Raw genomic sequence first — 12,935 nt, forward strand, 5'->3', positions numbered from 1 at the left:
GAGAGTCTGCAGCTCTCTCGTAGGCTGGGACGGCTGGCCAGGGAGCCCCAGGGATCCCCCTGTCTGCCGAGGTTACAAGGAAGGGCCACCATGTCCAGCTGTTTGTACCTGGGTTCCAAGGATTGGAGTCAGGTCCTAGTGTTCGCGAAGATAGAACTGAGATATTTCTCCAGCCCAGTATTTCCGTTCTTTAGTTCAGTTGTTTCATAAATCATGGTCCTGTGTGAATAGAAGCCCAGTGACCCGGAAGAAGTGTACTTGACTGCTACAGCAAGATTTGAATCAAGTACCTTTGGCGGAGTGGGTGTCTCTCTCTAGCTAGATGCCTATAAGTACTTGATGCAAACACAAATGATTAAAAACTCAATTAGTTTTGCAGTATTTTGAGTTGAAAGAACTTTCTTTAAAATTTTTTAAATTATTATTTTTATTTATGTGTACGTGGGTCTGTGTGAGTCAGCGTGTGTGTGTGTGTGTACACATGCACCCAGGGGGACCAGAAGTGGAAGTTAGAGCCCCTGGAGCTGGAGTTACAGGCAGCTATCCACCCAAGCTGGGTGCTAGGACCTGGTCTGGTCCTCACAACAGGAAGTGCTCTTGACTGCAGAGCCGTTTCCCCAGTCCCTGGGAGAACGTGCTCAGAGTTTCAGTAGTTCTAGATCGAATGTCCTTGACTGCTGTCATCCTTTTACGTTCCTTTTTTTGGAACTTTTATGTCAACCCTACAGGTCAGCCTGCTGCCTGCTTTCTTTTCCCTCCCTTCCTTCCTCCCTTTCTCCCTCCCTCCCTCCCTCCCTTCCTCCCTCCCTCTCTCCCTCCTTCTCTCCCTCCCTGTTCCCCTTCCTCTCTCCCTCCCTCTCTCTTTCCTTCTCTCCCTCCCTTCCCCTTCCTTCCTCCCTTCCTTCCTTTCTCCCTCCCTCCCTCTCTCCCTCCTTCTCTCTTTCCTTCTCTCCCTCCTTGTTTCCCTCCCTCTCTCCCTCTCTCCCATGCAGTTGCTTTTCCTGACCCCACATTTCCGGTTTCCTTTATCACGTCCCTGAACCTTTCCCACGGTAGGAGGGAGAAGCTTGGGCTGCCGTTCTCTTTTCTCTGGGTGGTTTTTAGCGTGTAGGCACCGGGGAGACAAAAGCTTACGGAGCTGGGCACGATGATGCACGCCTTTAATCCCAGCACCTGGGAGGCAGAGGCAGGCGGATCTCTGTGAGTTTGAAGCCAGCCTGGTCTTCGTAGACCCAGCGCAGCCAGGGCTACCTGGCTGTTGAGAGACCCTGTCGAGCCAAAACAACAAACAGAGGCTTAGAGAAATGGTATATGTAGTTTAACATTATAGAGGCTCTGATTCTATTTCTTGGGACATTCGGATAAAAACACATTCACTCTAGGATTTCCAGTGTGAAAAAATATGCAGAGCTGTGACATACACAATCCTAGCGGTTCAGAGAAGGGTGGTACTACTGCAAACATGCCAGATGAGGACTGGGGTGCCTGCCGGAGCCCAGGCACTGTCTCCGCGCCCTGGATGTGAGACTGACGGAATAGACTTCTCTAGTCACAGACGAGTGGGGAAACCAGTGGAGCAACCACATCCGTGATTACGGAGCTCCTTACGGGGCACTGCAGGGGCGAACAGAGGCGAACCAAGAAGGAGAGGGCTGGTACTTCTTCAGCTTGGTTCGGGTGTAGGATCCAGGTCTTTAAAACAAAACAAAAAACAAAAAAACAAAAAAAACGAGCTAGGCAGGGCGGTGGTGGCGCACGCCTTTAATCCCAGCACTCGTGAGGCAGAGCCAATCGGATCTCTATGAGTTCGAGGCCAGCCTGGGCTACAGAGTGAGTTTCAGGAAAGGCACAAAGCTACACAGAGAAACCCTGTCTCGAAAAACCAAAACAAAAACAAAAACAAAAAATGAGCTAGGGTATGTCAGAGAAATGGAAATGGATTGGGATGGGAAAAGCGTGTGAGGAGGAGGGAGGGATCAGGCTGTACAAATGTGAAGCTGTGGGAAGTGGTTGCTCAGGGATTGCTGGGGTTGGAATATGTCTGTGAGAGTAATAGGAAATGAAGTGGGAAGGGACCGTCCTGAAGACCTTCAGCTGTGCTAAATATTCTGACCTTTCTTGTGGTGATCAAGAGCTACTTCCAGGCTTTCATCAGGGGCTGGAAGCCACGATGAGCCCTGCACTAGAGAAAGATCGTGAGGACTGCTTTTGTTTTGTGCTGATACCTAATGAGCCAACCCGCAATGTAGTGGCACACTCCATACCCATTTTTATTGCGTGTACAATTCAGTGGTCAGACTTCGTGGAGGATGTAGCAGGGGCAGCCTTTTTCTGCTCTCCAGCATGCGAGGCTTCAGCCAGAGTGCTCCAGATAACTGAAAGTGTCTGGCCTGATTTTACTGGAGCAGAGATCTGGGGCTTCCCTTCTGTTCCACTTGCTCTCTTGTGAGTCTTAAATGTCCAAAGTTACCCCTTCATAGACATGTCAGGCTCGAGAGCTGGGGGGTAGTTCTGCTGTCGTCTGTCTGTCTCCAAATCTCGTCTGTCTGTCCTCTCGCTTCCTCTTTCGTCACTTGCTGGAGGTTTTCGTGGTGTGGCAATTGCTGTAGGTAACCCTGCTTCTCATGTGGCATACACGGCTGTCACAACAAGCTATTCAAGAGACCAAGGGGAAAGTTGCTGGCTTCCCCTGACCCACCCACCTTCAGAAGTCACAGAGTTGCTTCTACTGTACACGCTCTGTTGGTTGCATAGAGACAGTGGAGACTCATTGCGGAAAGTTATCACACAATGGTGTTGAGTCCTCGGAGATGAGACTGACTGGGGGAACAGCCGCAGAAACTAGCGTTCACCATGGTGGCAGTGGTGAGCAGGAGCCCTCCTGTGGTGTTAGTGCCACACAGGAGACTGTTGAGGTTATGGTAGGAGATTCTGATCCCAGACAGTGGAAGCAGGGCCATGGGGCTGAGAGAACTGAACAGCAGTGGATAGAGTTGACAGAGCGTGGACTCCCTTCCCTTCGTTATCTTTGGCACCTGGCGCACAGAAGCGTTTAGTAAGTCCTTGTTGACAGGATGAATTAAAGACAGATGATAATTAGGGTGCGCACTATTTTTAGCTTCACGCTGTCTCAAAATAACCTGTTTTTGTTTCCAGTAACCATTTGCATATTGCCATATGTTTCCTGCAACCTTTTAAAGATTTATCAGGAAATGTATCCATCCGTCTGGGAGGAAGTTATGTAAAAGGCACTGCCTCTTTATTAGCGGCTTAGTTTCCTCAGAGGGACATGTTGTGACGCTCTCCCTGTTGTTTATGAAAATGGCCAAATTACTACATTTGAATGCGTTCTGTTCTGGTAAAGGAGGCCAAACCTATTGGGTAGACCCTAATCTGTAAGTACCAAAGTCCAAAATTGGTTTGTAAACCTAAAGAGAATTTCAAGAATGAGTTATTTATAAGGGTGTGTTTATTTGTTCCTTTCCTGTTGCTGGGATCACAAGACTGGACAGACACCACATAAAGAAGAAAGAATTCTTTGGGCTCGAGGTTCCAGTGTTCAGGCTCTGTGGAGGCCCACAAAGGTTTCCTAGTGAGATCTGAGCTTGCTTTACCCAGCAGGGCTGCATTAGAGGATTGCCTGACCACATGCATGGTTACCAGGTGATTGGAAAGGGTCTGCACTTGGCTGAGCTAGGGGGAGGTCTCTTGCTCCACCCCTTGGCATTTCTATAAATAGCCCTTTAGAAGAGACAGAAGGGGCTGGTGGATAATGATTCAGGCCCTCCCGAGGCTATCGTGTGCTTCTGTTTCTCTCCCCTCTGTCCTTCTATCTAATATCTCTTATCCCTCACTCCTCAAGAGTACCCTGGGGTAAAATGTGGAAGCCAGTCACCCAGCTGGCCTCCCCCAAGGCTCTCATGACAGGAGTGCATCGTGGAGCAGTAATTGCCTGTCGTGGGGGCTAGGAAGCAGAGGCAGGGGGATGCTTGCACCCTGCTGCCTTCTTCCCCCTACTTATTCCATCTGGGTCCCCAGTCCATGCAAAGGTGGTTAAGATGGGTGGTTCCCCCTCCCTCAGTTTTTTCTCTCTGGAAACCCCTTCACAGACATACGGAGGAGTGATTCTAAAGCCAAGCTACATTAACGGTGAAGATGAATCAGCACATGTGGTGGTGGTTTGAATGAGAATGGACCCCGTAGGTCCAGATATTGAAATACTTGGTCCCCTTTGGTGGAGATGTTTGGGGAATATTTAAGGGTGTGGCCTTGTTGGAGGAAGTGAGTCATTGAGGGGGGTGGGTGGGCTTTGAGGTTTCCAAAGACATTCCCAGTTAGTCCTCTGCGCCTCCTACTTGTGGGTCAGGGTGTAAGCTCTCAGTACCTCTCCAGAGCCTGCCTGCCTGACTGCCACTGCTGTGATGGTCATGAACTCTAACCCTCTGTACCACGAGCCCCAAATTAAATGTTTTCTTTTATAAGTTGCCTTGGTCATGGTGTTTTGTTGGGGGGGGGGAGTTGTCTCTGTGCTTTATTATCCTGGGTGCTTTATTCTAAAGGAGCTTAAGTCTGTAATTGGAACTACAGAGAAGAACATTGTGTATTATCATATTCTCACAGCTACCGTTCAGGTTCAGTAAGATTTATGATGACCTTGGAGAAACGCTTAGAAAATTCGAAGTGAAGAGTGCTTATTGAGTGTACTAAGAGCTTAATGAAGTACTGACTAAGCTGACATATGTCGGAAGAGAGAGAAGCTAATGGAATGAATGTCTTTGTGTGTTGCAAGTCAAGATTTCAGAGTTTTGATCCATAGATTCTCAGTGTTAGCTGCGCTGTATAGGAGATGTATTTCATCAGATTATATCTACACGCTTTGGCATATAACTCATGTTTTCCTCTCTCCATATTTTTAAGGTATTTGAAGCGGTAATAGCCTGGGTAAACCATGATAAGGATGTAAGGCAGGAGTTCATGGCTCGGCTTATGGAACATGTCCGGCTCCCCTTGCTTCCACGGGAGTACTTGGTACAGGTGAGTACACGCACCAATCATAGGGATACGGACGGATGGACGGCATCTGCAGGCCTGGCTGGCAGCATGTGCATCTCTTCACACCGTGGAGAGGGCTTCAGACTACAGATCTCTGGAGTGTCGGAAAGAGGACAGTTGGGGTACCTGGCACCTTGGCAGCTCCCTCTGAGCCCATCCCTGTTCCTAGAAAGTGGGTTCCACCCTCTCTGATTCAGGGAAGTATGAGAAGTGTTCTGAGGCGTCATCTGTGCCCCTCTGAGTGCATGTAAATAAATATGCCCAAGTTCTACCCTGCGCTAACATCTCCCTACCTTTTTCCTTTAATAGACTCCGCCCAACAGGAGTGGGCTTTTGAGATTTGACCCACTTGCTATTTAATTCTGCTTCGTAATTTCACAGGGACATGTCTGTGGTTTCTTTATTTCTGAGCTGAAGAAAAGCAGGCTGAAATAAACAGGAACGGATGATTCTTAGTCATCCTTGAAGTATTTTTAATTTGCTCTCTGTTGGCTTATTAGCAGTCTTTCGGGAACATCTCGGCATTTGATTCTGTAGCTGAAACCATTTATAAAAAGACATTTTTGATTAACAAAATCAGGTTTCAGCATCCTAAGGTTTCGTTATTTAACAAGGTCCGTGTGGTATCTAGATACTGGAGTAATTTTAAAAGGGGGAAAGAAGAAGGAGGAAGAGGAGGAGGAGAAGAAGAAGAGAAAACAGAAAGCCCCATACTGAGGTCGAGACTTGCCAGGGCAATAAATAACAAATAAATAAAAATAAAAATTGACGTAGACATAATGTGTTTAAGTATTTGGGTCTCTTTTCATTTGCCCTCCTGTGTTGGAAGAGAGTATCATGAACTAATAGCATTTCCAAGCCCAAATGAAAAACCCACTATTTTTCCCCATAGCCCCGATCAACATCTTTGCATCTTATGTTCACTTAACGTTGGGGCATCATGGGTAGGGGTGGGGAGTGAATTCCAAGGGACAGTCCTGAATCCCCAGCCTCGCCTTTCCACCAAGATTCCTTGTCAACTCTTCGGCCTCTTTAAAGACAGGAAATGGGTGGGTATGACTCTGTCATCTGCAGAGTTCGTTTTCTGTGGTTGAGATTGAAGGCTGTCCCTTTCATGGCCGTTTTTCCTCTGGAGGCCACATTCCCGAGCAGAAGTGGGTGTGGACAGGACAGGGGCTGCTTTCCTTTTCTTCCTTGTCTGTTTCTGGAGCCGTTTGCTCCTGCCCTAGCTGTTCCCCTCACAGGACTTGTCGGCTTTCTCCCCACAGAGGGTTGAAGAGGAGACACTGGTGAAGAACAGCAGCGCCTGCAAAGATTACCTCATCGAAGCCATGAAGTACCACTTGCTGCCCACAGAGCAGCGCATGCTGATGAAGAGCGTGCGGACCCGGCTGAGGACACCTATGAACCTTCCCAAAGTAGGACCTATTGTTCACAGTTGTGCTTGCCCCATCCAGAGGCCCACAGGGAGCTGTTAATGCTTCTGGTCATCTGAATTTCCGTGCCTTGTTGTTTCAGGTTTTTTTCTGCATGGGAAAATCTGCCTAAGATGCACCATAGGATTTATGATTTAGTCTCTGTTGACTCCATGCTAAGGATAGGGAATGTTCGATGCATTTAATCTTTTTAAAAAAGCATTTTCCAGTTCTTTTTAAGATTTATTATTTTATTTGTGTGTGATATGTGTACACATGAAGGCCAGAAGGAGGCGTCAGGTTCCTTGGATCTAGGAGTTAAAGGCATTTGTGAGCCACTCAATATGGGCGCTGGATTCTGAATTGTGTACCTTTAAAAGAGCAGTAAGTGCTGTGAACCACTGAGCCAGCTTTCCAGCCCAATTCATTTAAACTTGTGTGTGTGTGTGTCTATGTGTAGATACGCATGCGTGCAGGCACCCACAGAGCCCAGAAAAGGGCATTAGATCCCCTGAAGAGTCACAAGGGGTTGTGAGTTACTCGACATAGATCCTAGGAGCTGGACACGCATTCTCTGCAAGACCAGCAAGCACTCTAGACAGCAGAGCCATCTCTAGAGCCCCATCATTTAATCTTCATAAATTCCATGACATCACACTTCTGGAAGGGAAGACAGGTGGTTTTTGTCTCTTTGGAGTTCCTCTAATTAAAGTAGCAAGTAACAAAAAGAGAGAAATTAGACTGAACAGCAAGATTTCTGTGTGAGCAAGGTAGTTTCTAACTGAAGTCCTGGTGTTTTCTTAGATTTGCATGTTAGGATGAAATAGGATCAATAGCTTGGTCAGTTCCTGCTCCTATTCCTTGTTGTATACAGTTTAATGGGTCCCTGTACTGCTACTGCTACTGCTACTGCTACTGCTTCTTCTCCTCCTCCTCCTCCTCCTCCTCCTCCTCCTCCTTCGTCCCCTCCTCCTCCTCCTTTTTTTTTTTTTATTTGAGACAGGGTTTCTCTGTAGTTTTGTTACCTGTCTTGGATCTCTCTCTGTAGACCAGGCTGGCCTCGAACTCACAGAGATCCGCCTGCCTCTGTCTCCTGAGTGCTGGGATTAAAGGCGTGCGCCACTGCCGCCCGGCTCCTATACTTCTTCTTTAAAAAATATTTTTTAGACTTCAATTTTTCTTTGTATATATGAGGGTTTTGCATATCTATATCTATTTTTCTATCCACCTACCTACCTACCTACCTATCTCTCTCTCTCTCTCTCTCTCTCTCTCTCTCTCTATATATATATATATATATATATATATATATATATATATATATGCATATCACATACATGTCTGGTGCTGGCAGAAACCAGGACTTTGTATCTCCTGAAACTAGAGTTAAAGATAGTTGTGACCTGCCGTGTGGATCCTGGGAACCCAGCCCAGGGTCCCTGGAAGAGCAGCAAGTGAAGTGCTTTTACACACCGAGCCCTCTCTCCAGCCCCAGGCTGCCATTTCATTCATGCTTGTTAGTCTTTCTGCATTGCGTACGTGTGCACGCGTACGTGCACATGTGCGCACACATGCAGGGGCACACGTGGATGTCAGAGGACAACTTGGGAGTCCATTCTCTCCTGCCGCTGTGTGGGTCCCGGAGGTTGAACTCACATCCTCAGGCTTGGTGGCCGGCCCCGCCCCATGCTGAGCCACCTCATCACCGCCCCCCAATTTCAGTACTTCATAAATACTTCATATCTCTGAGGGGGAAATATAAAAGCCTTCTTAGCTCACACTCCATCCTCCCCTGGCATCTTCAGCTGTACTGCAGAGAGGCCTTTAGAATAAAGATGAATTCTGTCTCATTTCTAGGCTAAACGTGGCACTTTCGCAGAGCTAAGGAGTCCTTGGTGAAATCCTGTCAAGTGTTTTATTTTTCTCTTTGTAGGGCTTAAGCCATCTCGTCAGTGAAGTTTTCTCCTGGGCCTCTTCAGTGTGGCCTCCCTTTCCCACTGTTAGATAGCTCCAGATTGTCCATGTTTTAGCTGTTATTCGTGGTATGCGTATGGATTCATGGAGGTTCTCTGGCATTTCACTTACCCGATTTTCCCTCCCTTGCCGTGGGAAGGGCAGCCGACGGTTTGAGCAGCCTTGCGACTCGGAGTACGCATCTTCAGGATGCGCCGTCCCTTCTGAGGTGTTTGTTTATGCACAGGGCTTTTGGAAAAGGTGCCTGTGTGGGCAGTTCTTCTATGGTACCGTTTATCATTTTACAGTGGTTATACTCAGGGTTTATTCTAAGTCAGTAGGTAGGCATGAAGCAGGATTAATGTTATATGCACGTGTATCTTGTAGTAATGATAGCTTTACTGTGATCCCGAAGGGTCAAACGAATACAGAGGAAATTACTCTAAATTCCAATGCAGTCCCACTGTAAATGTGTTTCCTTGTGTTCCTTTCTGACTAGCACTCACTAATTACACATAATGACTTCTTAGTCCCACACATTAGTTTTGCATCCTAGGTAAAGTATACGAGGAGTGTGTGAAGCCTCTCTGTAGTTGGATGTCATAATGAGAAACTGTATGCTTTTCAGATTTATTTTTAATTTTCATGTATGTGTCTGTGTGTATGAATATGCATGTGCATGCCGGTACGTGTGAAATCCGGAAGAGGGCACTGGATTCGATTCTCTGGAGATGGAGTCCCATCTCTGCAACCCCACTGTGTGTGTGTTGCTACTGCATACTTCGCTATCTCTGTTAGCGCACGCCCCCCCCCCCCCCCCGCCCCGCTTTTTTGGTGAAGAAACATGGATGTGTTTCTGGGTGAAGGAAGTCTAAGTGACCTGCATTCAGGATAAAGTGAATTTCCTTGTCTCCCCACCTCTCACCCCTCCTCCAGTGTCTCCTTTAACTTTTCCCTCCAGTATCCGCTGTCCCCGTCCTGTTGATCCTCGTGTGCTGGCCATGACACACATGTGTGTGGCCCTCAGGTCGGGCTAAGTGTCTTTTACGGATAAGTACCGACCTGTGACTCAAACAGCCCCTTCGCTGATCCCAGCGCTCAGGTTTCCCAGCGTCTTCCCCGCTGCCCCTGCCCTCTGCCCTCTCTGCCTCCTCCTTCCTGTTTCCTTTCCTCTCATGCTTGGAGGACAAAGCTCTACCCGACTCGGTCTCTGTTGGAGAAGTCAAAAACGAAGATGTTCCCCCTGTTCTCTGTAGCGACATGCTTTCTCTGCTGGTCTCCTTTCGATGTGGACATAACGAATCTCAGTTTGAGAGTTATGAAATCTGTCAATCAGTATGCTGATTGAGGATTTTAAAATATTCTGGGGGCTGGAGAGATGGCTCTGTGGTTAAGAGTATGTACTGCACTTTGCAGAGGACCTGAGTTTCGTTCCCAGTACCCTTATCCTCTGGCCTCTGCCAGAGCATAGCCCCGAACTCAATCATACACATACACACATATTTAAAATTAGAAACAAAATCTTGAAGGTAGCTCTATTTTGTTCTGAGGTTTGACGTTTGACTCGGTCTTCGTTGAAGACATCATCGAGGACCCTTTCCGTCCTGTGTCTTTGTCCGATGGAGCTTTGAGGTTTGAGCACAGGGTTGATCTTGATGGGCCATGCAAGACTAGTTTTACAGTCTTGCTCCTGCTGTTTTATTGTTTTGTTTGTTTGGCCTTTTGGTAGTAGGGTGTAATGATTTTCTCTAATTCTTACTTATTTGAATTCAGAACTAGAAGAATAAACTGAAATCATGGCACCATTGGTCTGTGCTAAGCATTAGCACCCTAAGGGTTTTCTGCTTTACTCTGTAACTAACACGGGCTACTTTTTTTTTTTTTTTTGAAACTTGGGATTTACTGTGACTCTGGAATCATGCTTTCTGTGTGCACATCTTTCTGTAGTTTTCAGTACAGGTAGGTGATCCTGTGGTCACAGTTACAAACCTCCCATTTTCGTGAGCTTCTCCACATTGGTTTGTTGTTGTTGTTATTTGTTTGTTTTCAGTATTCATTTCTCTTATCGTGGTCTCTTCTCCCCGCTCCCCCAGAGCCTTGCCCAGACTTTAAAGTTTTCCATATTCACTGTGACATTGCTCTGACGTGATAGTTTTTATTCCCCGTTGCCAGAAAGTGCCCTTGTGTGTGGCAAAAGACAGAAGTCCTGTCCATCTCCCAAAGCCTTTGCTCCAGCTCCCCAGGAAACTTCCACTCTCCTTTTCCTGATCCCCGGTTGCAGTTGATGCCCTGTGGGTTTTGATTGCTACAATTGCATGTTGGCTTTGAATTCCACCCCGGGGTGTGAGTTCCTTGGTGCGGTCTCTAAGCTCATGGCAGGCAGCGACCGTGTGGTGTGTAATCCCCGGCATAGTTCTGGACAGATAGAGATGTGTTTAGTCAGCTGTCCTATTGACCGAGGAAACTCGGAAGGCCTCTCGTTCCATTCTGAGGATGGTTTATTTATGGAGTGTCGAGAAAGGCCTCTTTCTATGTTCTCATCCACTCGGGGTACTCTTTTTTTCAAACAATTTCTCCATCTGCGAATGCTTCACTGTCCTCGTACTCATGGCCGAGTAACACACTTCACCTCCATCTTCTTCTCGACTGTAAACGTCTTCACCTCTGATGACTGCAGCACCAGGGTCTGCTTTACAGTCAGTCCCATGACAGCCGGCAGGCAGCCTTGCCAATGTTGGCCACCGCCTACTGTATTTGCTTGAGGGGCTTAGAGGCCTCTTTAAGTTTCTGGAAGCCTGTTTTTAAACTGAATGTGCTCGATGATAGAATTGCAGTTCTGGCGCGTGCCCCTTGCTGAGGCCGTGGACATGTTGGTGTGGTCGGTCGCCATTTTCCTCCAGCTCCCTGTGTCCTCTTCGTCCCAACGCTCCTCTCGTCCCTGTCACTGTAGGCTGTCGTCGTCGTCGTCGTCGTCGTCGTCGGTCTCTCCAGTAGGTGACGTCATTGGTTCAAGCACTTACATTTCTTCCCTTTTAGTTGATGGTGGTGGTCGGGGGCCAGGCGCCGAAGGCCATCCGAAGTGTGGAATGCTACGACTTCAAAGAGGAACGATGGCACCAGGTGGCAGAGCTGCCTTCCAGGAGGTGCAGAGCAGGTGAGCGTGGGCTGGGATGACCAGCTCTCCGTTTCCGGGTCTTTGGGAGCTCTCGGGTCTTATTTCAGCCACTAGAAAAGAAAAAGTCTATTAGAAATGCACAAGGTATTCTGTGCCTCTCATCTCGGCTGTCCAGAGGAGGGGGCAGGACGATGAGGGGTGCAAGGTCATCCTTTACTGCATAGCGAGTTCAAGGCCAGCCTGCACCACTTGAGACCTGTTTAAATTAAAGAAGAAGCTTGTGTAAAAGTCTGACTGAACCCCTTCTGTGGAAAGGATAGCAGCTCTTTTTAGTTTTTTTTGGAGACAGGGTCTATGTGTCTAGGTAGCCCAGGCTGGCCTTGAACTTCCTGTTCCTTCTGCCTCAGCCTCCCAAGCACTGGGAGTGCGGGTGTCTTCCCTTGTGCCTGGCTGTACTGTCTGTACTGTCTCCTTCATCCGATTTTCTAGGACAGACTGGCGGAGCTGGCAGTGTGCGGACCGATTTGCTAGTTACCTTAATGAAATACCGAGAGAGGAAACTCTTTAACCCTGGCCCTGTAGTTCTAGGAAACGTCCAACCAAGCTGCACACAGCAGTCGCTTCCGTTCTAGCATGTGTTTCACAGATGTGTCGGAGCAGATGTTATTTGGCCCAAACTGCTGAAAAGCAGCAGTTACAAATCTTGAGAATCCCCACTGGGGCTGAAATATGGACCCATGATTCTCATCCCCCTTTATGGAATGGGTTCTACAGTGTCTTTCCAGGCTGGTTGCTTCTTCCCGGCAGCATGTCCTGTGGGATGTTATGTGCCAGCATGCTCGGAGTTACTTCGGTCTGGAAGAGTGAAGGGCCAGGGCTGTAATCCAGTCGTAGAGTTCCTGTTCCTGCCTAGCACATCTGGGGGCCAGGATATCTTTCCCTCTCCCTCTCTCTCTCTCTCTCTCTCCCTCTCTCTCCCTCTCTCTCTCTCTCCCTCTCTCCCTCTCCCTCTCCCTCTCTCCCCCTCCCCCTCTCCCTCCTCTCCCTCTCTCCCTCTCTCTCCGTCCCTCTCTCTCTCCCTCTCTCCCTCCCTCCTTTCCTCCCTTCCTCCCTCTCCTTTCCTTTCTTTCTCCTCCTCTGTCTCTGTGTGTCTGCCTGTCTGTCTGTCTGTCTGTCTCTCTTTTGGCTACTCTTTAACTTTGTTTGCTTATGGGGCACAAAGCCAGGCAAGCACTCTACCACCGGGCCACACACACTCCTAGCCCACTAGTTCTCAACGGCCATGAAAACGTTCTCATCCTCGCTTACAGCAAACCGCAGCAGTGACTGTCTAGTGCATACCTCATGGTGCAGTTTGGTTTTAGGTTTCTTGGAAACGAAGAGAATTTTTCAAGACCGGT

At 48.0% G+C, this 12,935-nt stretch overlaps 1 protein-coding gene across 1 annotated transcript in view; it reads left to right on the plus strand.

Annotated features, from left to right (window-relative positions):
- Positions 1 to 12,935, plus strand: part of Klhl2 (kelch like family member 2) — a 113,091-nt gene that overhangs the window by 85,019 nt on the left and 15,137 nt on the right. The window contains exons 6-8 of the mRNA XM_076553833.1: positions 4,887 to 5,034; positions 6,321 to 6,470; positions 11,457 to 11,574. Of these exons, the coding sequence (XP_076409948.1) occupies positions 4,887 to 5,034; positions 6,321 to 6,470; positions 11,457 to 11,574 (416 nt within the window). The remainder of the gene's footprint in view (positions 1 to 4,886; positions 5,035 to 6,320; positions 6,471 to 11,456; positions 11,575 to 12,935) is intronic.

Source organism: Peromyscus maniculatus, chromosome 17 (assembly GCF_049852395.1).
Source record: "Peromyscus maniculatus bairdii isolate BWxNUB_F1_BW_parent chromosome 17, HU_Pman_BW_mat_3.1, whole genome shotgun sequence".
Lineage (NCBI taxonomy): Eukaryota > Metazoa > Chordata > Mammalia > Rodentia > Cricetidae > Peromyscus > Peromyscus maniculatus.